The sequence below is a fragment of the Chiloscyllium plagiosum genome, unplaced genomic scaffold (genome assembly GCF_037043375.1).
Source record: "Chiloscyllium plagiosum isolate Xiang-an unplaced genomic scaffold, Cpla_swu_hap1 HiC_scaffold_36, whole genome shotgun sequence".
NCBI lineage: Eukaryota > Metazoa > Chordata > Chondrichthyes > Orectolobiformes > Hemiscylliidae > Chiloscyllium > Chiloscyllium plagiosum.
Window position 1 is genome coordinate 36,516,482 of NW_028270174.1, and position 27,436 is coordinate 36,543,917.

Consider the following 27,436-nt stretch of genomic DNA (forward strand, 5'->3'; position numbering starts at 1 on the left):
TGTGAGACTGAGTGGGGTAAAAGTACACCGTAAAGTCTACAATGTGAATACATTTAAGCTTCACAGGCTAGAGGGCTGTGAGTGACGGGGTGAGACTGCGAGTGAGTCAGGCAAACAGTCAGGTTGAAAGCTTCCCAGTCCCAAAGACATGGACATTGGCAAGGGAGTTGGGAAAATCACATGAGATCAGCAGTGAGGAGCTTTGAGAGCAAACCATCTCATTATCCAACCAAGGTTGAACAGTGAGATGAGATTTTCACTAGTTAGCAGCGAGAGGCCTATTTCAATTCATTAATTCATTATGACATCCTTTCACCTCACTGATATACAGTTTCCCATTCTGTCCCACCCACTAGGTAACAACTAGACACCAACAATTCCTAACATGGAAGTCAGAGCAGGTGCCCAGCAAATCCAGCTAGCTGCTTGTTCCTACAGACTTCCATCATTCACAAACATCTCAGAGTGGACTCCATGGGCAGTAACTACATGTACTCCATTCAGCAGGACCTCCAGGTCCTTGTCGGCAAAATAGGATGCCAAGCAGAATCTATCCAAAATACCTGGCAAAGGAAATGAACCGTAAAGGCCACCTGCAGGCCACCAGCTGTTGATCGGGTGCAAGACTGAGCTTTAAAGATAATATCGGTGCTAGGAATCCTGGGTGGTCCAGCAGTGGCCAGCATGCCCACCTGCAGTGAGTCAGAGAAAATGATGAGAGGGGTGTCATAGGGGCTTGATGGATAAGAAGATTGGGTGAGGAAACCGACTCGGGCTCACCATGTGTTGGATGTGGAGAGAGACAGCATGACAGAGTGCAAGAGAGTTGGGGGGTGGAGAGGAGCCACAGGTAGGAAGAGAAAGAAAAAAACTTATTGAAGGCACTCTAGCAGCATAGGTGACAATACACTGTTTATTATCTCGCACTCTTCTGGAGACATCCCTTATCTGTGCAGGGGCCCCCCCGACTGATGGGTGGCTGTGTTGGATTACCTGCTCCTGTAATAAGACAAAGGGAGGAATTAAGTGTGGTTCAGTAAGATATGGTGAGACAATTCACCAGGCCTCATGGTAAAAACTGACCAAGACACTAACATGACTTACAGTTGGCCAAAAGAACACAAGTTTCAGGTCAGAGTGTTTCAGAAAGGGAATAGAGAGACATTGTGAGAGGAGGAGAGAGAATGTGTGTATGGGAAGGAGGGAGAGGAAGAGTGAGACGGAAGGGTGAAGGGAGAAAGACTTGTGTTTTTGTGTGAGCAAGAGACAGAAAAAGAGAGAGAGAGACAGAAGGGCAAAGAGAGACAGTGTGTGTGTGGAAGAGAGAAAGTAGCAGCATGTGAGGAATAGAAATGAAGAGCAGAGTTTGCATGAATGGGGAGGTAGAGAGAGAGAGGAAGGGATGTAGCGTGTGTAAAAAGAACAGACAGTGTAGACACACCTGACAAGGAGATATAGACATGCCTGTGTCTCCCCAATCCAATCCTTAAAGCTGGATGGTGAGAGTTAAAACCACCACTTGAATTGCAACAAGTTTCCAACCATAATCTTCATGTGAATTCCACTGAGACCAGCTCAAAGTGCTCACCAATGTAGGCAAACCAAGGCAAGTTAAGCTCAACTCTTTAGCTCAGTCTCAGTCCCCATCTCCTTCCCTCATGACCAGGATTTGGGGCCAAATCCATCTCTTTCTCGAGCTCTGGTTCTTAAGTGAAAAGGCAGAATTTTTTTTTTTATTTTATGAAACCATGCAAAACGCAAACAGTTGACAATAAACAAAAAGCAGCAGTTCACTAAACGCCACTAAATACAGGGGAAGGGGCAGCAAGGCCAAACCACAACCCCCACCGTGCAATCAGTTAACAGGGAAATGAGGGCGGACCTTAAATCCCACCTTCAGTCATTAAAAAGGAAACAGTAAAAAACACAGACAAGATAGTCCAATCAAATGAAACAGTGCACAGAACACAGACACTCCAGCAACGCAGCAAGTCACTCGCGCCTCTCACCTTCCAGCCATGAGGCAGCCCGCCTCATGCCCCTTCTGGCTTTTGGTCCGGCCTGACACACCTTCCGGCCACCTCAAGTGCAGCCGGTTCCAATTCTCACACCCTACCTTGGCACAACAGAGATCAGAATGGCCTTCCCACCTTCCGGCTTCCCTGACTGTATCTCTGTGCCTTCTGGCCATCTCTCAAACAGCCTGTCCCGGTATCTTTCTGGGGTGACAGTGCTGAGGACAGCCCACCTGCCTTCCAATTCTCAGCCCACCCCCATGCACCGTCTGGCTCCCAGCCACCCAATGCACTATCTGACCTGTGGACTGCCCTGACAACCTTCTGGCCACCTCTAGGACAGCCTGTCCCTATGCCTCCCTGGGACGACAGCCCACACACCTTCTGGCCCTCAGCCCACCCCTACGCAGCATCTGGCTCTCGGTCCGCCCTGAGAAATAGTCTTATCAGCTAGTAATGCTGCTTGGCACTTTTTAATGGCCATTTATATTAATTACTCATGCTAATTATTGCTTTCACTTTGTTTGGAATTTTCTTTTCTGCAATTCATCTTTACTGTTGTCACAAATCTTATCTTCATGAAATTTTGTCACCGGACTGCCCAAGTGAGAGAAAAATTGAAATATGAATGTGTAAAAGTTGGACAACACTGAAGAGTTAAATTAGACAGTTAAATTATAAGGATAACTTCCATAAATGTGAGTTTTAGGTTATTCTCTTGAGTACAGAACATCAAGGGGCGGTTGGATCAGGATTATCAAAATGTTAAAAAAAAATTGATGAACAGACAGAGACAAACTATTTTGACTACAGGAAAACCAAGAAGTGGAGAAGTAACCTAAAGATTACAGCCGGGCCATTTATAAGAAGGGTCAGGACAAACTCTCTGACAAAAAGGTAATTTTTTTTCTTCCCCCAGCAAGTTCTGGATGCTGTGGACAATGGATATAATCAAGACTGAGACTGTGAGATTATGTTGGTTCGTGATATGGAATATTAAAGCATGTGTAAATGTAAACTGAGGTGGGGGTTGAGAAATAGTGTTTCTTGATGCAGTGCTATGCAGACTACATCAATTTTCTGGGAGCAATCTTCACAGACGACAACCGTCATGGTTCATGCACCTTTCTTCAATTATACCAATGAGAAATTGCGTTGGGTACAAAGGTAACAGTCCACAGTGGGCTGCTCCTGAACAGTTGATGTGAAATTAACATTTGAAGTGTTGTCATATGAATTTCCCCCTTAGTGTACTAACCTGAGATCTATTCACATAATCTTTGGTAGTCCATAGCAAAACTTCCAATAAGTAACTATCCACTTGGACAATCACCTAAAGTAATTATATAAACTCCTCATTTGTCTTTTACTCAGGCATGGGCATGCTGAACTTTCCACATTGCTGAGGTAAATTGAGATGTTTCCAGCTAACACTTTAAAAAAAAACTCAAAATCTTAAGCAGCAACTATACAATCATATTTATTACATATGGGTCCAAGAAAATCTCTTCACTTGTAAGCTTCTACCTTATATATTACCAGAGGTATGAGCTTTCATTAATCAAAAGCATTGCTTGCTGTTAACAGAATAAAAAAAGTTAAAATTGAGGAGGATCCAGGGCAGAAAAGTATGGAAGAAGAAATGATTTCAAGTCAACAACGAGAGAACAATTTATATACATTATAGCCAGCAACATGTAAAGTCACTAACCTCAACTGACTTAGGATGTGGCAGCTGCTTCTGTCACTAATGATGCCATGAAAATGTTTTACTAGCTTGGCTCTGAAAGGATCCCATTTTGGTTTCCAATGGTTAAGGCAATGATTTAGTAGTGTTCTCTGTGTCATGTGTTCTGTTTCACTGGAAATCTTTTACCTGTGTCTTTTACATTATTTTGAAAGAGAACACAACAGTCTCCGCATGAACTGAGTTATTAAAAAAAAAGACAAAGGTTTTGGTAGGAAACCAACTTGATACCAACACCACATCACTGACATTCTCCATGGGGATATCCCTCACTGTCAACATCAGCAAGTCTGCTCCCTTTACAACCACCAAATGCTACTTTTAAAATAGTTGTAAACTAGGTTAATGCTGGTGCTTAATGTTCAAGTTCCTTCTCCGATAGAGATCCTTGATATTATTTCTGAATAATCTTCTTTATTTAGATGATGCATATTCACCAGTAGGTTTTTCGACAAAAACAAATTTCTTCCAAATTCATGATTGCTGTCATGCCTCAACATGTTTAAATGCATTACTCTTTAGACTATTTTGTTCTTTTTGAAACTCGTGACCAATTTGAAAATATACAGTATTTTGCTTTAAAAAGATAATATACCTGTCTACCAAGTCCAGTTAATATCTTTAGACACATTCTCATTTCAATTCCCTGAAGAGAAGATAAATGCATTTTGACCATATATTTCTCAAGAATGAAAGATAGCAAACTGTTTAACTCTGTCTCACATTGCAGTTCCTCATTTTCACTGCTGCTGGACGTAACACTGAAGATGTGAACAATCAGTTCAGCTTGGGAATTAATCCTTAGCAGACAAATAGCACTGTTGCAATTTTGCCAGTTACCACTATAAATTAACATCTAATGAATGGCAAGGGATTTCTGGCAAAGCGGCAGCCATTTTTCAAGACTGCTGCTAGCAGCATGGAATGGGGAAAAAAAAATATTTTGCATTATCACCAAGAGGGAAGACTGAGCCATAAAAGTTATAAAGGATGTTTTCATTGAGACCATGCAAAAAAATCCATCTGCCTTCACCATTTTTCTAAACACAGGACAATATTATTTTTCAAAAGGTGTTTAGCACATGACAGAATGAACTTTATTTGTCAATGTAGGAATTCAGAGTCAGAGATCTTATCTACTGATGTCATGAATCAGGCGACAATATTTCCGTGGCTACCCTGTCACTTAAACAATGGATAAAGGTGGTCCACCTTTAAAGACAAATGACCAGCTAGCAACAGCTCATGTTTTCGCCCTTTCCATAAAATCATAAAATCTCACTTTAGATGCACCTTGAGCTGTAATTTTACATTTATGCTTTTACAATGCTTATTAATCATAATTGTATTAGTCTTGCTGTGGGTAGGCTTTGGTGTTATTTGATGCTCTCTCCACAAGGATCATTGGAACCACTCAAAGTACATCGCTTTTTCAGGGTTGAAAAGTACTGATGGCCTGAACGTTTATTTTTGGTCAGTTCCAAGCAAAAGGGCAACAGCTTTCGGAGAGCTCAGTTTCAGTTTTGTTCAAATTAAGTACAGGTGCTGGGAAATATACCTGCTCTTCGTTGGCTGATAAACTTGAGTGCCAATAATAATATTTGTCAGCGGATGTAAGTTTGTTCACTGAGCTGGAAGGTTTGTTTTCAGACAATTTGTCACCATACTAGGTGACATTTTCACTGAGCCTCTGGCGAATCTCAACCTGACCTACAAATCTTCTCAAAACTCGCTAATAATTGTCAGTCTTTTTATTTAGTCGCATCAGTGCTAAAGTGGTGCCAAGATATTAATAAGAATAGGATTGGATTTTAACTTATGATGGCAACTTACTTTTATTTCTTAAAGAAACTTGTTTTCTGTTACACTCTGTCCCATGTGTTGCACATTCCTACCTTCTTCTCATCAATCCAATCCAAAGATGTGCAGGTCAGGTGAACTGGCCATGCTAAATTGCCCACAGTGTTAGGTGCATTAGTCAGGGGTAAATATAGGGTAGGGGAATGGGTTTGGGTGGGTTACTCTTTGGGGGGCGGTGTTGGGCCGAAGGGCCTGTTTCTACACTGTAACGAATCTAATCTAATCAAACCACTGTCTTTAAATATTACCTTCCTCTCGCATACCCATCATAAAAAGTTGTGTCTTGATCCATTTTAGGTGAAATTTTATTCCAAGGTTTGTGATGATCCATAAATACACAGAAGCAGCACACTTCTCAAATGTAATTAACTCAATCAGTCCTTGGTTACATTTTCACTTGTAATGCACACTGCATTTTGTAATACATTACAAATCGTGGCACCAAGGGTAATCTCCTCTTACTCCTGCTTCAGCAGATTTTCCTCATTCTCTATTTACTTTAAAACTGAACACAACTAATATCAAGTTGTTTCAAGTTTATTTGTGCTTTTTTTGTTGAAGATTGAAGATTTGTGGATTTATAGAGGGGGGAACTGGGGAGGAAGTGAACAATAAGGTTTCCCAGCCGTGCATAAACAAAGATTTATAGCTAGAACTAAGAAGAGTATAAATCCATAGGCAACGTATTTTCTCAAAGGAGAATTGACTCAAAAGGAAGGAAAAATAAAAAAACAGCAGACAGGAAGCTGCTTTGGAAGAGGGCAGAAACATAAGCTTGAAATTTGCAACCAAAATTTACAAGTTAGATGCAAGTTACTCCTTTGCCAACTACAAAATATGTGACTGAACTATACTTGTCACTGCACATTGACATTAAACTACACTGAAGCCTTCAATCACACTTATACCTACTGTAGCTTTTGCATTCATTTGCTTAGCCACGTTACATAACTACTACCACACACTGTTACTAATTCCAGCGTCATTACCTTTCAAAGGCATCTCGTCTTTTTTTTAAAAAACGGGTATATTATTATAAGCTCAGGCTTCATACAAAAAAAATGCTTCAAATTACTGGCTCAATATCCCTAACTCAACTTTTAAATGGACTAAAGCCACATTCCAGTGACTTGGGCTCACAATCAAAGATAGCTGTGTATTTGCATCACTGTATGAACACAATTGAAATGGAGATAACCTGTTTGCTTTGCAGGGCAATGAATAGAAATAGAGCTTAAAAATGTGTTGCTGGAAAAGCGCAGCAGGTCAGGCAGCATCAAAAGAGCAGGAGAATCGACGTTTTGGGCATAAGCCCTTCTTCCTGAAGAAGGGCTTATGCCCGAAACGTCGATTCTCCTGCTCCTTTGATGCTGCCTGACCTGCTGCACTTTTCCAGCAACACATTTTTAAGCTCTGATCTCCAGCACCTGCAGTCCTCACTTTCTCCTATGAATGGAAATAATCTCCTACATCATTAGCAAAGTATTGGGGAATTATCTGGGCTCCCAATTGGATGGAAGCAAACAGCAAGCCATAATCACTTGGACAACAGGATACTGGCTCTAAACATAATATGGTCATGAAGAACAGACTTATTTTAAATTTGGCTACATTTTTAACCCTCCTCAATGCAAAACACAGCAGTCCACGGGGTTTGGCCCCTTTAATTTTAGTATTTTTGTGAATTGCTTTAATAGACTGTGTTAAGTACAAGAAGACTTTCCCTTTTTTTCTATTAAAAAGAACTTGAAAAAGTCTGATTGTGTCTATTACTATCACATTACACGAACAGTTAAGCTCTCCCTGACTTGCAAGTACATCCTTTTCAAAAAGGTGGCTATGGTCAAATGAGGAATGGGAAAAGAGTGGAGCCACTCCACCCCTTCTCACCTGCATGTGACAATACAACATCTGCCTTTCTCCTTTTCTTTTCAAAGAACTGCCCAGCCGTGTATGTCTTGCAGAATAGGGGCTTGCAGTGAGAAAAAGTAGTTGAATAATAACTCGATCTCTCTATTCATTTATCCCCACAATGAGGAATTTAGCCTCTTCTCAAAAAGCATTATTCAGACAGGTGGTGGAACGGTCAAAAACTCCACCTAAGTTTTGTCATTCGCATGTTGGCTCTCCATTGGGTTGGGCCTATATATTGCCTTTTAATAAAATGAACACAATCAGGTTAGTTGTTAAGCAAGATCAATTGCACAATGCTTAGCCTTAATAGTTTAAATTGTACTTCAAAAGCATATTGACCTGAACAGGTATACTGTTGAGCCAACATATAATTACGTGATGCGTAAACATGGCTCAGAACGACACCTTAGAGGTTTAACCTTCCTTGTTCTGGCCAATAGCATTATTACCTAGATTTAACTGAGGTGTTTTGACCAGGTTTTCTGGAAGAAAAAGCACACCCAGATCAAAGACACATAGGTCAGATGAGAAGCAGCATTCCTTGTACTCTTTTCCAATGATGTATCTTAAATCAAACAGCCAGAGAGCATCCACCAACAACATTTTCACTTCCAACACTATATGCCTTTGTGATCTCTTGAGCATGCTTCAACTCTGTTCAGGTCTGAATGCAAACAGTTCTAAGTGCCGAGGAGTAACTAAGGTGAAACTGCCCAAAGCTCTTCATATTAGAATTTCACAGAAGACTCCTTTGCCACATCACTTCATGTTCGACGTGAACCTTTTTCCATAGGAGGATGCACTTTTCCAAAATCTCTGTGCTAGTCACTTCCATCTCACCCCAAACAATTAAATTCTAAAACTCATAGTGGACATTTAAACTCAACAATGAAATCAAAGGGAAACAGTTCAGTAAAAGAAATTATGAGTAGTTCTAGGCTGATTTTCCCCATAGGTCTCTTATTTTAATGTTTACACATACCAATGGCTGATAGACAGTTGACCAACTGAGAAGTAAATATGCACTAAGCAGTAATAACGTACACTAACCATATGTGTACTTGCAGATTGCTAATGAGGCTTGACAGTCAGAAACACATTAGCAAGTGAAGTTGCCTGTGGTTTAAAAATAAACTTCCCGAAAAGAATTTAGAAAGTGGCTTTGTTGAATGGCCAGTATACACCTTTTTATTTAGGTAATGAATAGAAAACAGGAGCAGAAACTTTAAAAATATGCTTCAAGCCTGATGAGTGAATGCAATACCAACATTTATGACACGAACTGCTAAAATACTGAAGCAATGAACACTAACTATTTGGTCAAAACCTCTCAATATCTAATGATTAAATTCTTCACTGGTCCTGATTGTTATTTGATTTGATTGATGCTGTTTTCACGTTCATTCTGGATATTTAGTTGACTGCCTTCACTACTATGTGTATCTTTACATAGTATTTGTTCTCTATACTTTCCACTTGAACGTTTTTTTTTCCTTTGTGGCATTACCTCCTGTGTTGGACTTATTATACTTTTAGTTCAGCCTCATCATATTCCTGTTGATCAGTGCTGCTAACTCCCTCCTGTTGTTGCACATAATAATGGCTTGTTTTCTTTGGAGAACAAGTGGATAGTTGCACAGTTCTGACAACTTGAGAGATTACACAGCCAAACATCCCTCATTGCACCTCATTCAGAGATGAGCTTTCCAAGTTTAAAAAAATAGTATTTATTATCATCATTTGTGGAGGATTGGACAGGTTGGGCTATCTGTGTGAGATATAATGAAGAAAGTGTGTGAGAAGACCAGTCAGATCAGATTCAACTGAAACAATCCAATTAAAAAATGTAGCATTGAAAACCATGAAGGCCACCATTGCCATTATTCCTGGTACACATTCATAAGTCAAAACTGAGATATTTATCTTTCATTAGGGAAGCTCAGAGAACACAGAACTCCACAAATTTCTCCATACTCTGCATTACACAAAACTTCATTCCTTGATATATGATTCTCTGTACAGAAACTGGCTCCATTTCCTAATTGTTTAGCATATGATGCTTAAAAGAGCTGGTGGGATGGGTAAACTCTCAATGAAAAAGGTGAGTGAGATTGCCTTCTGTAAGGGAGGTGATGATAACTTAGAGGAGAAAGTGAGGACTGCAGATGCTGGAGATCAGAGCTGAAAATGTGTTGCTGGAAAAGCGCAGCAGGTCAGGCAGCATCCAGGGAACAGGAGAATCGATGTTCAGGAATGAGAAGGGCTTATGCCCGAAACGTCGATTCTCCTGTTCCCTGGATGATAACTTAGACACTTACTGGCTAGCTCTACCGTTGTTTGGATTTTTGTCAAATCCTAGCTCAAGCTGTAATTTTATTAAAGCTGAAATGGTACCTCTGCAGTGGAAGGCAAATTAAAATCTAGTAATCAAAAGATATGGGAATACATATCTTAGTCAGTTCCCCATTCAATCTTAATAGAAAATGTAACATTAGTCTCTTTTTTTTGTATGACTAGTGATTAACTATCTCTTCTTACCTTAAAGTTCTGAGTGACAGATATGAGCACATCTTCAGAACGGTCAAAAAGAGAAATCAATCTGTCACTTCTTTAGTGATACTAATGCATTTCAGTTTATGAAAATGTTGCTCTGTATGTTTATTTTTTCCAACATTCACTGGGTCTTGTATAAATGTATATGCATTTCTTGGCAATAGCGAACTAGCAGGGCATTATTCTCTTTTCAATGAGTACACTGTTTACAGGTTGTGAATGATATATAATCAAAAAACATACATATTACAGAAATCTCAAAGGTAAGTAATAATAGAGGCAACACCCATGAAACACAAGAAAAAAAACTATGATTTATTTTCAACTGAACTGCAACTTGAGATCTAATGTAAATGGATACACAACAAAACAATGAATTTGTGAAGACGATTACTGAGCTTCTACTGAGCACAGAAATGTGAAGTCTTAGTGGAGTTCAGAAGATCTCACAACAGAACTTTTAGCAGCAGGTTTAAGGGGATATGATTACTTTACAAAATGTGAGCAGCTCACGGGTTAATTGAGAATTTTACTTCACTGTCAACTTTCCTCCACTGAAACCCAGACTACTGAATTACCTACATTTCAACTGTATGTGAGAAATACAATCTCATCCAGTTGAGCAAGTACAGCTTTAGCTTCATACCCTCAGGCCTGAAATCCAGTTAAAGATTCCTACATCCCTTATTTCTGCTACTTTTGGGAGTTGTCACCTAAGCAGTTAAATAGAATGCTTTTATACTCATGAAGTGATTTACCTTGGGGCAGAGGAAGGAAAAACTAACAGAATCATGAAATGGCATTGATGGTGGCCATGATGAAGTACGTGGCACAAAAAGTCCCACCCTGAAGAAGGAAGTGTGGCGGCAGGAGGCAACAGTGGAGGAAACTAAGAAGGATGAAGAAACCTAAAACAAATGTATAGGCCAACCAGAAAGATTAATGTACTGTGAACTGCTGTGGAACAAAAACAAACAGTAGAAACAGCAGTAAGTTTTGTTTCATTAGCTATCCTAAAAGGATTTTAGTCAAGTTAGAAAATAAACGGAAAATGATGTGCAACATTCTTTTTCCAAATAGTTTCAAACAATCTAAGCTATTCTTGTCTTGTTTGTGAAAGCTGGCATGATTATTCACTTATTGGAGGTGGCTAGGAAGGTGTTGAAAATGGCAAAGACATGAGTCTGCAGAGATAGACATCTTCTTTTCTCCACCTCAGCTGTGGATTGCCGGGTAAGGAAATTCAGGGGAAACATTCTTGACTCATCAACAATTATTGCCTTTCCAGTTGGTGAGTAAAGTGGCTGGATTTCCAACTGGGCCTATCAGGTTTGTCCTGCCGGAGGCTTCCATTTGCCCCAATTTGGGGCCAATCAAAGGTAGAGATGGAGAACATAGAGTTGGCTGGTGAAAGCCATCCTCTTGCCCTTGCCTCAGACATCCCAAAACCTCTCTCCCCTCACCTCCAAAATTTGAAAGAAAAACACATTTCTTCTCAGCAACAAGTCTACAGCTTCTGTGAGTCAGGACTTCAATATTGAGGCTCATGAGTCTCGGAGAAACTGTTCATGGAATCAGTCCTTGAAGACACCCACTCCCACACTTAGTATGTAGAACTCTAACTCTCAGTCACAGTCTTTTCATGACCTTTTATAACATTCCTCAGCATATGTGCTACCTTTATTCGGTTAAAGTAATGAAAAGCATAAAGTAACTCTACAAAAGCAACGTCCCTATTTTCATTAAAGGCACTAAATGAAGACAACACATCAACAAGTTGGGGGAGTGCTATGACACATGTGAAGACCGTGTCCCTGTACCTAGAGGATAAAGCTAGTGAAAGAAAAAAAAAGGAGTACTTGGAGATGAACATACTAGTTATTCTTTACACTCCAAAATGGAGGTCCAGTGAATTACATACAAACACAAAAACAAACAGCAGGAGTCAGATACTCTGTCCTTTCAAGATCATGGCTGAGGTGATTTTAACCTCAACTTTACATTTCTGTATATCTCTGAAAATCTTTCATCACCCGGTAGTCACGAATCTATCTACCCGTATCTCTGATTTAATAATATTTAAAGATCCTACATCCTCTGTCTTTTGAAGAAGGGAATCCCAAAGACTCACAACCTTCTGAAAAAATCCCTCATCTCTCTTTCATCAGAATCTGAGGGTTGGGTGTATGTGTGTCATTCACAAGTTCAACTTGTTTTTCCTTCTGGATGGTGTGTGGCAAGGTACAATCTTCACCTTCTGCCAAGATTACCCTCAATACAAGATCACAATCTCAACCATGTTGTTATCAAAGAAATTAAGTAGAAACCTGATTTTAAAGCTCAAATTTAGTGTCAACAATCAGTTACCACATTTACTTCACCTCTTCTATTAGTACTGCTCTTAAACAACATGTCAGAAAGGAGATCAAAGTTGAGAAATCAAACAAAAATCCCTTTAATTAAACTGTCAAAAATCTAGAAAAATTACCATCACCTGTTCTGTCTCTAGATGTCTGTGGAACTTAATATTTGGACTTGGCAACCTTGTTAAAGCCATAGGTAACCTAAATTTTTATCCCATTTTATTTCTTGCTCTTAAAACACAGGTTAAAATATTACAACATAAACAGATTTTTCCCACCTTCAGAGATTTTTGGCTATTGAAAGAGCTTCTGAAAAGCATGGGACAACATTGTTTCATGTTTTACTTTCTGGCCAATTGCTACAAAACAGTGATGTACCCAGCTCCTGTGCCCCAAATCAAGAAGCTACTCTATCACTGACTGACACGTACTCCCTATTGAATAATGATTGCTTTATAGATATTTGATATTACTTTATTTAACATTAGGCCCCACATGTAAATGTTAAGCTGCATTGCTACTCATTGTCATTTGGCCATGAGACACTTTTTCCAGGGAAATTTACATACATATGTGCTGCAGCACAATGAAGAACTTTCTTTCTTACAGTGTTTTGAATGATAACAGGAAGAACACCATTGTGAGCAGTGGTTTCTGTGTAGACTATTGCCTCTCAGCATTTCTGGAATCGCTTTCAATTCTTGGGAGAGGGCTGTGGTGAATACAAATGCCCAATAAGTGAGATCTTACCTTTATCAGTACCTTTGACATTTGTATTCTTCCGTTCTGACACTTGACTGTTTTAGAAGCCAGTTTGCATAATCCAAAAGGATGCCAATGCTTCATTAATTTCATTAACCTACAGTAATGTGATATTATATCTGAATATTAATCTATTTTTGCATGTAGAAGTCAAAGAAAGTGAAGGGGAGACTTGGTTTAGATCACTAAAGAAGCTTTTTCTTCCACCTGGGATGTGGGTTATTTCCAGTCAAACAATTTCTCAACAAAGCCATTAAAACTATCACAATTATCAAAGGAAACTCTTGCAATTTCTTCTTTATTGTGTCCCTGTTTATGTTACTGAGGTGACTAAGACTGAGAGAGGAGGAGATGTAGTGTATGCAAAAGGCTGAACTAAGATAACAATAGTATTTTGATTAATTTTATCAGCTTTAACCATCTGTGTCCTTTCAGTCTGGCCACAGCAGCCTCCAATGTTTGGTGTACACAACTCTGTTAAGCTGGAACCCAAGCCAACACTTCAACGCCAAGTCGACTGCACTTCCTTGCATTCTGCCCTGAAATAACCACATTCTCAGAAAGCCAAACAGTGGGAATATCAGTAAAATAATGTTTGCCTTGATTTTGCTGTACAATCTGTAAATTATTTCGGCAGGGGCTTTACTATCCCTACTCAATGGGAAATGAGTAGCATGAAGTTAAATTTGGAGCGGTTCCATTTTCCACTCCATTCCCATCAATGTCAGATTATAATGAGGTGGTTTTAGTGGCAGAACAGCCTGTCTGATTAACTCAGGTGGGAACTTCATGCGTAAATACTGATTGGATTCTTATCACTTCAACTGATAAGACATTTTTGCTGCTAGTAACTCACACAGGGAAGATTTTCGTGGCAACACAAGACTGTCCTTCATGGAGCCCTGCTCTTCCCAAGCCCACAACAAAAACTTTAGTCTCCCTCACCCTAGACTTATCCTGTTCCTTCACTTACGACCCTCGCCTACCCTCGCTATTCTAACTAGTGGAAGATGGCACATAGCTAAGGCGCATCCAATCTTCACTTGTTGGTAAATACACTTCAGACCCATTTCAGGCAAGAAATGAACTGGTGACACTTCAGTGAGATTTGTTTGTCAAGTTGTTGTGGTGCCTTGCTGATTCTGCTGAGTGAGAAATAAACTCAGCTAACTAGTTTCCTGCCAGAGGTACGCATCAAGTTAAATGGATTGCTGCATCTCCTGCATTACTCTACAACCAGGAGTTAACCAGGTAACATTTTTCATCTTTGATTGCACCTATTACAATAAAATAGCAAGTACAACCACTTTAACAATTGGGAAGTTGTTTGCCTGAAAATGGGAAGACTCTGTTTTGGTTGAAAATTAACACAGTTATTTAGGTACATCTGGCTACAACATATGGATTAACCTTACTTTAAATCAAACTCTCAAGACCCAAGTGTCTGCAATAAATTTGAAAACGTTTAAAGGCTAAAATGTGTGTCTCGGCTTTAGCCATTATCACATGTCTGCTTATAGTCAGTCAATCTTTAAATCATTGTGCTCTACTCTCCTTGATTCTTTCATTATTGTAATTACAGTGTTAATAATAGCCTCATTTGTGCTGATGGCCACAAGCACATGTTGAACATAAATCTTTCATAATTGCTCTGCATATATATCACTATGCCAGCATGTACATGTTACTTTTCAGAAATGTTATAAAAATTAAAACAAAAAGCTGCTTTAAAATTCAAAAATTATCTTGTTTTCATACTTCGCAACTCACTATTTTATTCTTACTTTAAATTGTAGTCTTACAGTACGTTAGTCAAGTTTAAACAACAATTTTGTAATCCAGAGACAACATCGAAATCATAATGTCAGACTCACCTAAAAAACTATTCATGCAACTATAAAAACATACTCGCGAATTACTTTGTGGTTACTATCCATTAAATATTCCAATTTTGCTAATTTTAATTTTCACTACAGTGCAGGACCCCAGTGTGCAGCAAATAAATCCCTTTCACATTTTGAAGTTGTCAGATATTCCAAAAGTAATGTGACTGTATTACCAAGATTCCAGCCAGAGGTCCAAACGAGTCCACAATTTTCAAATGGATCCAAAGTGACTTTCAGTCTGTTAGCATGGTTTCAGATTTGAATTACAGTGTTTAAAGGAACAGTGTGCAAAACTTAGCATGCAGCATTGCAGTTTCAAATGAAAACTGAATTCCCTGAAAACCTATTTAGCTGGACATCCTTTACAAAAATCTGGAGAACCCATTAACCTACGAGAACTTAGGAATTGTAAGTTGACCCCAGACTCATGACTGGCTTTGAAGGTATTGGAGTTTTTAGACATATTACACTCCATCTGAGAGAACGTAAATCTAACAGTAAATCTTCAGATTGACTGATGACAAATGATCTATACCCTACCCACCCAGACAGAAGAGGAAGGAGGGGGGAACGGAATTTGCAACACCCTGAGCAGCTGTCTCTTTGAATGTCTAAAGAAATGAATGTACTTGCCAGACTTCCAGGACAATACCATTAGTCGCCAATTGACTGTGGGTGAAGTTGGCTTTCTGATAAACATCAACATAACCAGTCACCAAAGTCACTCTACACCCAAAAATGTAATGACTTCGGTTTGATTATATTGTCATCGCGCTTTTGAAATCGCTTCCAATTATCTTCTAAAAGCCTGACATGCATCTGTACTTTTCTGCCTGAATATGCGACTGCTCTGGAAATCAGGCAACCTGATTGTAGATAGACCACCAGATGCTAGGTACTGTAAGTGCCATACTAGTCTTGTAAGGAAGACTGTGCATTGCATAGTTGCATCATCTCCACCAACTTCATTACAACAACTCACTCCAATGACATCTCTTCTCTCTGTGGACATTAAAGTAGACAACAGTCTCATATTTGTCTTTCCGAGTTTCTTTCCAAGCTGTCACTGGCTTGGTGCAACCTTAACCAGAGTGTGTGTGCTACCTCTTTCATACAGCCATTGACTCCATCTACCTTAACTTCTCCATAGGTAGAAGTACACAGCGAGGGAGCTCAGATGATAGCCTAATTCTCCAGGCTGCAAACTCTCAACAGACATGAAAATGCTTCTGAAGGCATCACCAAATAGCCAGTGATATAAATATATAACTAGGAAGAGATATCCAGTGTGTTTCTCATCAAAACAACGTATGTTTTCACTCATCTCTGAAAGAGAAATCCGAGCAGCAGAGTTTTCCTTCTGTTCATCTACTTACCAACATGTCCATCAGTAATAGGTCAAGTTTCCAATATATTTCAAAGGAAATAATTATTTTGGAGTAATTCAGGTGAGGGCAAGGAGTAGAAGATTCTATGTGTGAGTATAAGTCACCCAAAGATGGGAGAGATAAAGTGTGAGGTATTAATTGTTGAGGAAGATGTTTTGAAGTTATGGAAGCTTTATGCTAGGGCAGTTGTTGGGAATTTTACACAAATTGTAGTGCAAACACTTTCAAGTGTGAACATTGCTTTAACAGAATATAGTACCTTGAGGTTTTGAGAAAAGCAATCTGGTGACAAACAATTTGATCACCTGTGAACTGATTTTGATTCCTTTGCATCGGATATCAGGCTTGAGTGAAAAGGAGTATGGTGATAGTGCCAATAACAACTCTCTGTAGTCAGCACAATTTTGTGAAGGGTAAGTCTAGGAATGAGAATTTCCTGTCTTGTACCACATGGAAGACTGTGTCAGAGTTCCTTCTGTCTGCTGCCCTAGCATGGTGCCAGAGGGAAAAATTAGTTAAAGACCAGCATTACTTGGCAATGAAATTACTGGTCATACTGTCCCTCCATTTTGAAATGTACAAGATAAGTAAGGCTTAAAGTAAACTTGTATCATTCACAAATTTTACTGATTTTTCCTTCTAGCATGTTGACACAGATGGCACCTAAGTAGGAATGAAGCATATTGTCAAAGAGCTATGTTACTGTTCAGCAGGTTCTTGGTTAGCTTGTACAGCGTGTTTTGTGTGTGTTTGCGTGTATTTGTGTGGGGTGGGGGAGAATAAGGTGGATGCAGAGGCTGATGAAAGGAAAAACTCACAGTTACTCACATTTATTAAACCAGACCAAATTATTTAAATTATTTTACACACAGAAACTTGCATGTAACTCCCTCTGCTGGTGAACAGCGTAAATCTCCACCTCAACTTCCATGTAGCCAGTAAGTATAGTAAAAGTATAAGTAAAATAAATTCAGGGTCATAGCCCAACATACTTCCTGTAAAAAAGGAAGGGAAATGTATTGTCATTATTGCATACTTCCTTTTAAAGTATGTTTTATTCCACCTACAACTTAGAGTGCTGCCTGTTTTTGGGAGGACAGAAATACATGTTGGCTGTCTTCCTCTGCATAACCAAATTCACCATTCATCTTCTGTGTGTCCATAACGTGTGGGGCAGCTGGCTCTTTCACTCCATACCGTTTCACAGTCATAGCCTATATACTGTGGGCGGCACGGTGGCACAGTGGTTAGCACTGCTGCCTCGCAGCGCCAGAGACCCGGGTTCAATTCCCGCCTCAGGCGACTGACTGTGTGGAGTTTGCACGTTCTCCCCGTGTCTGCGTGGGTTTCCTCCGGGTGCTCCGGTTTCCTCCCACAGTCCAAAGATGTGCAGGTCAGGTGAATTGGCCCTGCTAAATTGCCTGTAGTGTTAGGTAAGGGGTAAATGTAGGGGTATGGGTGGGTTACGCTTCGGCGGGTCGGTGTGGACTTGTTGGGCCGAAGGGCCTGTTTCCACACTGTAAAGTAATCTAATCTAATCTAATCTAATCTACTGCTCACATAAGCAGGTATTCCAGCCTGGACCATTGGGTGAGATTGTTAGCAGGGAAAATAAAAATCTGACCACTAGCACCCTTTCTGGATTTATTACTTTATCCCAACTTCAGTATGCACAGCAAACACCAAAGCATTGAAATATTGATTGTTTTTTGGAATTTTTTGATGACTGGTGTACATACTAAGTCAGATAAATCTTAATGTCTAACAGCTGCTCAGAAGAAAGTTTGACCAAATAAACAGAAGCAGCTGACAAACTGGAAAATTCTTAGTGCAATTATTGCTTCTCGTAATCTTTTTACAAATTATCCAGCATAATCGAAACTACCCAGCATTCTCTATGTTGAATCTAGGAATCACAGCATCCTCATTTACTCTAATTGGCCAAATGTTTGAAGATACACTTCAATGGAAGAGTGGTGACGTAATGATTTCCAGGGTATCTCAAATTGCATGGGTGGTGGCCATTGGCAAGGCTGGAGGTAATGTGCTTCTGTGAGTAGCCCATGTACCAAATGTCGAAAGGTCTGTGTCCAAATTGCATGATGCGGGAAACCAGGACAGAAATGAGGTACAAGTTTTTTTTAACCTCAGGCCTCTTTTAGGCTCTGGCCTAAAGGGTACAGAATTGAACAAAATTTCTTGAGGAGACAAGCAACTGCTCCTTCTCACCATCTTTAAGTCTGAGAAGCAGACAGACTATTTCGCTCTTCTCCTCCCACCCTCAACCAGAGTTCCCCGATCCCCTCTTTGAAGGGAACTCGTTCTATCCATTTCACCAGAAACTACACAAGAAGTGCATCCAGATCCATGGCAAAAGTTTAAGTGCTGGCTCATTAAGTACTGGTACCTGAAAGCATTAGAACTCCTTAACAGTTATAATCTCCTATTGTTCTATGTTGAAACTTAACACTAATCAATTAAACCACAATACTACAGTCATCAATTTGAAACATGAACAGTGCTTCTTTCTCAGCGGTCAGCACCTTTGCCTCACAGCTCCAGGGACCCAGGTTCGATTCCTGCTTTGGGCGACTGTCTGGAGTTTGTACATTCTCACTGTGTCTGCGTGGGTTTCCTCCGGGGGCTCCAGTTTCCTCCCACAGTCCAAAGATGTGGAAGTCAGTTGAAGTGGTGATGCTAAATTGCCCATAGTGTTAGGTGCATTAGTCAGAGGGAAATAGGTCTGGGTGGGTTACTTTTTGGAGGGTTAGTGTGGACTTGTTGGGCCGAAGGGCCTGTTTCCACACTATAGGGAATCTAATCTAATCTACGAACAGTGCTTCTTTCTCTGTGGATGTTGCCAGATTGCACAATATTTCCAGCATTTTCTGGTTTTAATTCTAAATGCTTCTTATTTATTTTATCATCTCTACTATTTTCTTTGTTGGTGGTATCCAACATTTAGCCTTCACTCAAGTTTCTCAACTGTTGAAATGTAAGCAATGAATACCTCCTCTTGCTGCCATCCCATTGCATTATTGAACTAAGCAGCCTTCAAAGCAAATAGATTTTCAGGATGATTTTGTTTTTATGAATATGGCCACTACTTATTGTGAATAGCAATATTAGTTTATTTTTCACTGTTCGCATTGGAGCATGTATTGAAGCACTGACTAACCATACTACTTTACATTAATCTACTAAAAAGCAAATAAATATCGTTGGGTATACACTCCCAACAGTTTCTAATCCAGGGGATGCAGTTGTATTTCAACATAAAATACTCTCTTACAACTAAGAAGCTGATGAAACTGGATTTATTTGTAGACGACCTGGTAGGAGCTCTAAATTACAGCTTCTACCACGTCATCATAATTTGTTTTGAAGATACACATCAAGCAATTTAATGTTGGTATACAGAAAGAATTTTCAGAACTTACCAAAAACTCTTACAATAATTTGTCTCTAACTATAAGGTTCTTTGCTAAAGCTAACTTAAGATGCACTTTCAAATAACATATGAGGAGCGAAATCAGCCTTACAGTTCTCACCAATTTAACTCGGAGTTTCCAAAGACAAGCTTACACTGTTGTGCCACTGACAGCTAGCACATGGTCTCTCAGTCAATGGCAGTCTGTTAGGAAACTATCCTCTTGATATCCACAAGCTAAGGAAACTCAAAAATTTGTACTACAAGCTACAGTCTGGTTTCCTTTTCAAACTACAAGGAGAGAATTAGCTTTTTAGCAGTAGGATTGGTGGGTCCTCCTATTTCTTGCTTAAGGAAGGATTTTGGGAAATGGATTGAATGTAACTGAATTGCAGGAAGACTGTGGGTCTCTATCTAAGCAATGCTCCTCAAGAGGTTTCTTAAGAATGGACAAGTGTCATGAGAGTATCACTCAACAGAAAAGTAAAGACTCATTTTATTCCTCTGTGCTGTAACTTTCCACTTTAATGGAAGTGAATGTCTTTTTGAAAAAAACAAATGGCAGCCTCCTGTTGCTGCGAGTTGTCAGCTGCTCGCCATCAACATGAAAACCTGTATTTTTGTACTATCCCTGTTGTACCTTTTCCCTGATCCTTAGAAATTCTCAGGTGAATTACTTCCCATTTACCCACCATTTGAATGCAAGTTAAAAGCACATTTAGGATTAGTGCCACATGTGGGCTAGCAGTATGTTATAAAAATGAAAAGTTCGAACAACCAAAATCTCTTAGGTAATTTACCTCTTAAAACACAAAATACGAGCCTCTTGTAGTGTACAGTTTCAAAACTTTTCTCAACTGATTTCCTTCTAAGTGATTTGAAATACAAAAGATTTCAAGAGGATACGAGTATATGAATATTGAAATGTGTTCCACCAGAAGCCACTTACATTATTTCTCTGAGTTGCCTTGAATCCTTTGCCAAAGTTATGACAAATGACTGGGGAAGAAAGACCTAGTAGAAATTAATGTCAATTATTCTTGTTATGTCTTTTTAATGTTCCATTATAATGCTCCCAAGTAAATCAGGAATTGCCCCTCAGGTCTCTTTGAAATCGTTCCCCTCTCACCTTAAACCTGTGCCCTCTAGCTACTCACCCTATCCATGCCCATCATGATTTTATAAACCTCTATAAGGTCACCCGTCAACCTCCAACGTTCTAGGGGAAACAGCCCCAGCTTATTCAGTCTCTCCCTATAGCTCAAACATTCCAACCCTGGCAACATCCTTGCAAATCTTTTCTGAACCATTTCAAGTTTATCAACATCTTTTCTACAGCAGGGAGACCAGAACTGAATGGAGCATTCCAAAAGTGGCATTACTAATGCCTTGTACAGCCTCAACATGACATCCCAACTCCAATACTCAGTACAATGACCAATAAAGGCAAGTGTACCCATCATCATCGTTACCACCATGTCTAACTGCGACTTCAATTTCAAGGAATTATACACCTGAACCCCTAGGTCTCTTTGTTCGGCAACACTCCTCAAACCGTACCATTAACTGTATTCAATTTGCCTTTCCAAGATGCAATACCTCGCATTCATTTAAATTAAACTCATCTGCCACTCCTTGGTCCATCGGCCCATCTGATCATGGTCCAGTTGTTCTCTGAGATAACCTTTTTCACTGTCCACTACACCATTAATTTTGGTGTCATCTGTAAGCTTACTTTTTCTCCTTTATTCACAACCAAATAACTTATTTAAATGACAAAAAGCAATGGACCTAACACCAAGTCTTGAAGCACACTGCTGGTCAGAGGCCTCCAGTCTGAAAAACAACCCTCCTCCACCATCCTCTGTCTCCTACTTTCAAGCTAATTTTGCATCCAAATGGTTAGCTCTCCCTGTATTCCATGTGATCTAACCTTGCTAACGGGTCTATCGTTCATATCATTGTTGAATGCTTTGCTGAAGTCCACACAGACAACATTCACTGCTCTGTCTTTATCAATCTTTGTCACTTCTTCAAAAACTCAGTCAAGTTAGCGAGACATGATTTCCCACACACAAAGCCATGTTGACTCTCCTTAATCAGTCCTTGCCTTTCCAAATGCATGTTAATCCTGTCCCTCAGAATCCTCTCCAACAAATTACCCATCACTGATGTCAGGCTCACCAGTCTATACTGGCTTTTCCTTACCACATTTCTTAAACAACGACATCACATGAGCGACCTTACAGTTTTCCAGCACCTCACCTAAAGCTATTGATGACATAAATACCTATGTAAGGGGCCAGCAATCACTTCTCTAGCTTCCAACAGAGTTCTAAAATCCACTTGACCAGGTCCTGAAGATTTATCCATGTTTGTGTGTTTTAAGATGTCCAGCACTTTGTCCACTTGGATACGAACACTTTTTGAGATATCACTATTTATTTAGCCAAGTTTTCTAGCTTCCATATCCTTCTCCACTGATGCAAAATACTCGTTTAGTATCTCACCTATCTCTGATGATTCCACACATAGATGGCCTTAATCATCTTTAAGGGGTCCCATTCTTTCCCAGTTATCCTTTAGCCCTTAAAGTACTTGTAGATTCTCTTTGGTTTTTCCTTAACCCTATTTGCTCAAGCTATCTCATATCTCCTTTTTGCCCTCCTGGTTTCCCTCTTAACTATGCTCCTACTGCCCTTATACTTACTGGGTCATATGACATATCTTTTCTAGCATTACTCACAAACTCAAATTCACAATGTGGTAGCCACCCACCATTTTTACAGTATCCTTATTCTACATGATTACCACTATTCTCAACCGAATAGGTACAGTCAAGGAGATGCAGTTTTATGACTGAAATCATATCTCAGGAAGAAGCAAGATCTAACTTTGTGGTAGTACAATAACACTGTTACAAGACATGGCATAAGACAACTTTTGGTAAACATAATCACTTTTCACAGTTTATATTGCACAACAGAAAGTTTTTGTAAACATTTCCTCGACACGCTTTTGAAGTCACTACTGTGTACATAGAATGCAGGAATACATCATTAAAATTCCTTACCATGATATTTTACTATTGTTTTTTTAAATTCCTGCTCTGATGTGGAACCACACAGGAAAGAGTAGCAGTCAAACTGTCAACTAAATGCATATTCAACTCAGAGAATCAGGACTCAGGTGCTTAATTTGCTGTTAAATATTATAAAGCCATTCACAAGTAGTACACCATGTCTAACAAGTACAAAACTAAATTCACAAGCTGTGATGGAAGCTTCAGGCATTTTCCTGTCAAAGTCTGGCAGGAATGCTCCTATCCCAGTGCATGATCTCTATCATCATACATCTGTTTCTTGACACTGCATCACTTGTATAAAAGTTCGCAAACATTTTATACATGTACATCCATTTCTAACTTCACATTGATGTCAGTTTTGATGTCACTTTGTTCTCTCATTGAAACCATAAACTTGCCATTTGAAGTCATAAAGCTAGTTCATTTACCTCATTCAGTGTTTAACGGACCTGAAATCAACCTGTGGAATGTAAATGAATTAACGGCTCTTTCATTTTTCATACAGCAGTGGATAGTAAGATTAATTTATCTTATACAGTGTAGAGTGAGACACTCATGACTCACTTGTGGCTTTGCCATTTGTAGATTATAAAGTTTATTTGACACATAATATAAAATTACACTCATATTCTACATCATGTCAAACCGTGGCATTCCTAGTTACCAGTTATTTGTATCACTGTTTCCAGTTTAGAGAAACAGAGGACCACATGCAAAACAACATTGAGAACCCTCCTCTGCTAAAGTATTTGCACCAGTAAAGAAGACAGAAACTGGCTTGAGTGAAATAGAATGTTTACTGATTAACAAAATTTTCTATCATGCAGTTAGACTATTTATATGTATCACTTAGTTGTAAGTATTCAGTATTATAAAATGATAACTTTGAACTGGACAGTTTCATAATTTTTCAGGACTTGGAAGACAAATCAGGTTTACGAAAACTTTGTTCAATAAGGAGCGTGGGTATCAAAAAAGAATAGTTAATTATAGTATTTTATTACTATAAACCTTTGTTGTAACACTCTCTCACACAGTAATAGTCAGTGTGCTCCTCCCAATGTTAAAAGGCAAACTTACAAAAATACATGCTGTTGAAGAAACAAAGTGCTTCTGTTATAGTGCTTTAAAATGGTAACTATTAGTGCACTTATTTCACAATTCAACAAACTCATTTAATCTTTAAGGCAGCCAAACCGAATAATAGACATTCCACACAGAATGAGCCATTATGCCTGCAAGTTATAATTTAAATAAAATCCACGTACCTCTGCTTTTTGTGTTCTGGGAAAGCTGGAAGACTTTTCAACAGCGTAAACATCCACAAGGTACAGATTGGGACCTCGCTCTCGATCCAACACAGCAGCAGTTTGAATGACACCACTTCGGTGTCCTATTGTGAAAAGCCGTCCCACAGATTTGCCCCCACAGCGAACTGAAACAATGTAATACTCCAGTAATGCTGAAGAATCTCTTGGGTTTGCTGCCTCTAAAGAGATCACACTGGTGCCCACAGGTTCTCCTTCACGTAAAATGGTGATGTATTTGGGCTGAGTGAAGACAGGTCCATCTACACCCTGAAGAATAACAGTCAGCTCAGTGCTGGTTGTTCTTTTCTCTGGTCCAAAGTCTGAAGCTGACACAACAAGATGGTATGTGAGTCTGGAAGGAAGCAATGGCGCTATTATTCTAATATCTCCATTATATCGATCCATCATGAATGTGTCACTATCTCCATTAACTAGTTCATACTCAACCTCTCCATTTGGTCCTTCATCCGGATCTATAGCCATGATAGTTGTGAGAATTGAACCCATTACAAGAGCACTATCAGCAACTAGAGCATTTTGTGATACAAATATGGGGGCATTATCATTCTGATCTGTCACCAAGATGGTGATATTCTTTAAAGCAAAACGCCTGAAATCTAGTGGAACTGCCTGATCAATGGCTTTAATGGTCAGTTCAAATAGATTGGAAAATTCACGGTCAATCTCTGCATTGGTCCGCAATGTCCCATCAGAAGCACTGATTACAAAATGGTTTCCTCTCGGTATTTGCTGGGCTATACAATATTGTAACTTTCCATTAATATCAGCATCAGGGTCTTGGGCAGTTACTGTCAGTACAGATGTACCAATAGGAATGTTTTCCACAATAGACTTAAAAATATCACCAGGTGGAAACCTAGGTGGATTATCATTAAAATCTCGAACTTGGATCACGACTGACATTGTTGAGGATCTTGGTGGCCTTCCATTATCTTTTGCTGTTATGTTCAAATGGTAGACAGATTGGGTTTCAAAGTCCATTTTCTTTGCAAGGAAAATACTACCGGTATTATGACTAATGCTAAATGTTCCATGATTGTTACTTCCTGTAATGGTATAATGGATCTCGGCATTGTCCCCTGAATCTGAATCAGTAGCAGTTGCAGATTCTACGAGCTCTCCAACTCTCATATTTTCTAATGCATCAATGTACATCACAGACTTAGGAAATGAAGGAGTGTTGTCATTTTCATCGAGCACCGTGATAATTAAAGCACATGTGGAGCTCAAGGGTATGGTGCCCAAGTCCACCGCGAGGAGCGTCAGAGAGTAGGAAGCTGTAGCTTCATGGTCCAGCTTTCCTACCAATGTCACCTGTCCTGTGGTACTTTGAATTGTAAACTGCTCTTCTTCATTCCCTTCAATGATGTAGAAATTGACCAAAGCATTACTTCCCTCATCAACATCTGAAGCACTGACACGAAGTACTTGTGTTAAATTTCCTGCTGATTCTGATATCGTGGCCTGATATATGTCTTTGGTGAATCTGGGTACATTATCATTCACATCTTTGATGTATATCTGAACAGCGGCATGGTCCTGGAGAGGTTTTGGTAATCCTTGGTCTGATGCAATTACTGTAAAGGTGAAGACTGCAGCTCCTCTTTGCCTCATTAAAGCCTCTCTGTCAAATTTGTGTATACTTGTAATTTCCCCAGTGACTGCATTCAGCTCAAAATCAAGTTGGGCTGTTTCAAGAGTATATTTCACTTCACCATTAAATCCAAAATCATTGTCTACAGCATTGACAAAACCAACCATTGAGCCAGCTCTCTGCTCCTCTTCAAAATGGAAGACATAATTTGTGCTGTTGAATAAAGGTCTATTATCATTTACATCTTCTAGTATTATTGTCACATTCACTGTTGCACTCAGAGGCTCCACTGCTCTGTCTGCAGCAACAACCATCAGGACGTAATGGCTTTGAGATTCACGATCCAATTCTGCTTTGATATACAATTGTCCATCAGGAAAAATACCAAACTTCTTTTCTCTGTTTCCTTGTGTAATGTCATAAGTGATCTCTCCATTCACTCCAGAATCTTTGTCAGAAGCCTGGACTTTGAAAAACCTAGAGTTTACAGGTTCTGCCTCTGAAATTGTGACCTCGTATGAAAGCTGATCAAATACAGGTGCATTATCATTCACATCGTGCACATAGACAGTCAAAATCAAGCTAGACAAACGCTGAGGGACACCCATGTCAGTTGCTATTGCCTCCACTTGATATGAGCCTGCGTTGATGTCAAGTGGTCCATTTAACGTTACTATTCCAGTTTTCTCATCAATGTGGAAGAGTTCTTTAGGATTCTGCCGCAATGAATATGAAACCATGCCATTAATGCCTTCATCAGGATCTTCTACTTCAGCCTGGAAAATAACATGTCCCGAATTCCAGTTTTCAACTGCATTAATATTTTCAACTGCATGAGGGAAACGTGGAGAATTATCATTCAGATCCTTGACGGTGATATTCACTAAAGTCTCTCCAGTCACAGTGCCACCACTTGCAACAACTTTTAACTGATAAAATGCTTGCTCTTCCCTGTCTATGGTGTTGGCAGTGTTAATTTGACCTGTTGATTTACCAATGGTAAACATCCCCTTCTGGTCTCCTGAAGTGATAAGGTAAGTGATGTTGGTATTAAGATCAAGTGTAGATGCAGATACAGTGCCAACAAGAGAACCAATTGCAATATTTTCAAATATTACAAAACTGTAGCTGCTGTGGCTGAATGATGGTGGATTGTCTTGGGTGTCAATGACTGTGATGGTGACAATGGCTGGATTCTGGGACCGTAGATTTCCACCATCAGTGGCAATTGCCTGCAACCAAAAATCACACAGAATTTTATTTTAAAAAATGATTAAAATCACAAATATTTATTCTGACTTTTTTCTTCCTTGAATCTTTCAACTTTTGGATATTGCTGGCATGGTCATCATCTAGTTGGCTATTTTTAGATATCCTTAAACTGAGTGGCTTGCTGGGTCATTTCAGCAAGCAGATTTCCTTTCATAAAGGACATAAGTGACAAGGTGGCTTTGTGACAAGTAACAACAATCAATGGAAGCTCTCAGTCACTATTCCAATACTAGCTT

The 27,436-nt window shown here is 39.5% G+C and overlaps 1 protein-coding gene across 1 annotated transcript in view; it reads right to left on the bottom strand.

Annotated features, from left to right (window-relative positions):
• The window catches only part of fat4 (FAT atypical cadherin 4), a 381,091-nt gene that overhangs the window by 341,663 nt on the left and 11,992 nt on the right, over nucleotides 1-27,436 (bottom strand). Inside the window, exon 2 of the mRNA XM_043674087.2 lies at nucleotides 24,272-27,160. Within this exon, the coding sequence (XP_043530022.2) occupies nucleotides 24,272-27,160 (2,889 nt within the window). The remainder of the gene's footprint in view (nucleotides 1-24,271; nucleotides 27,161-27,436) is intronic.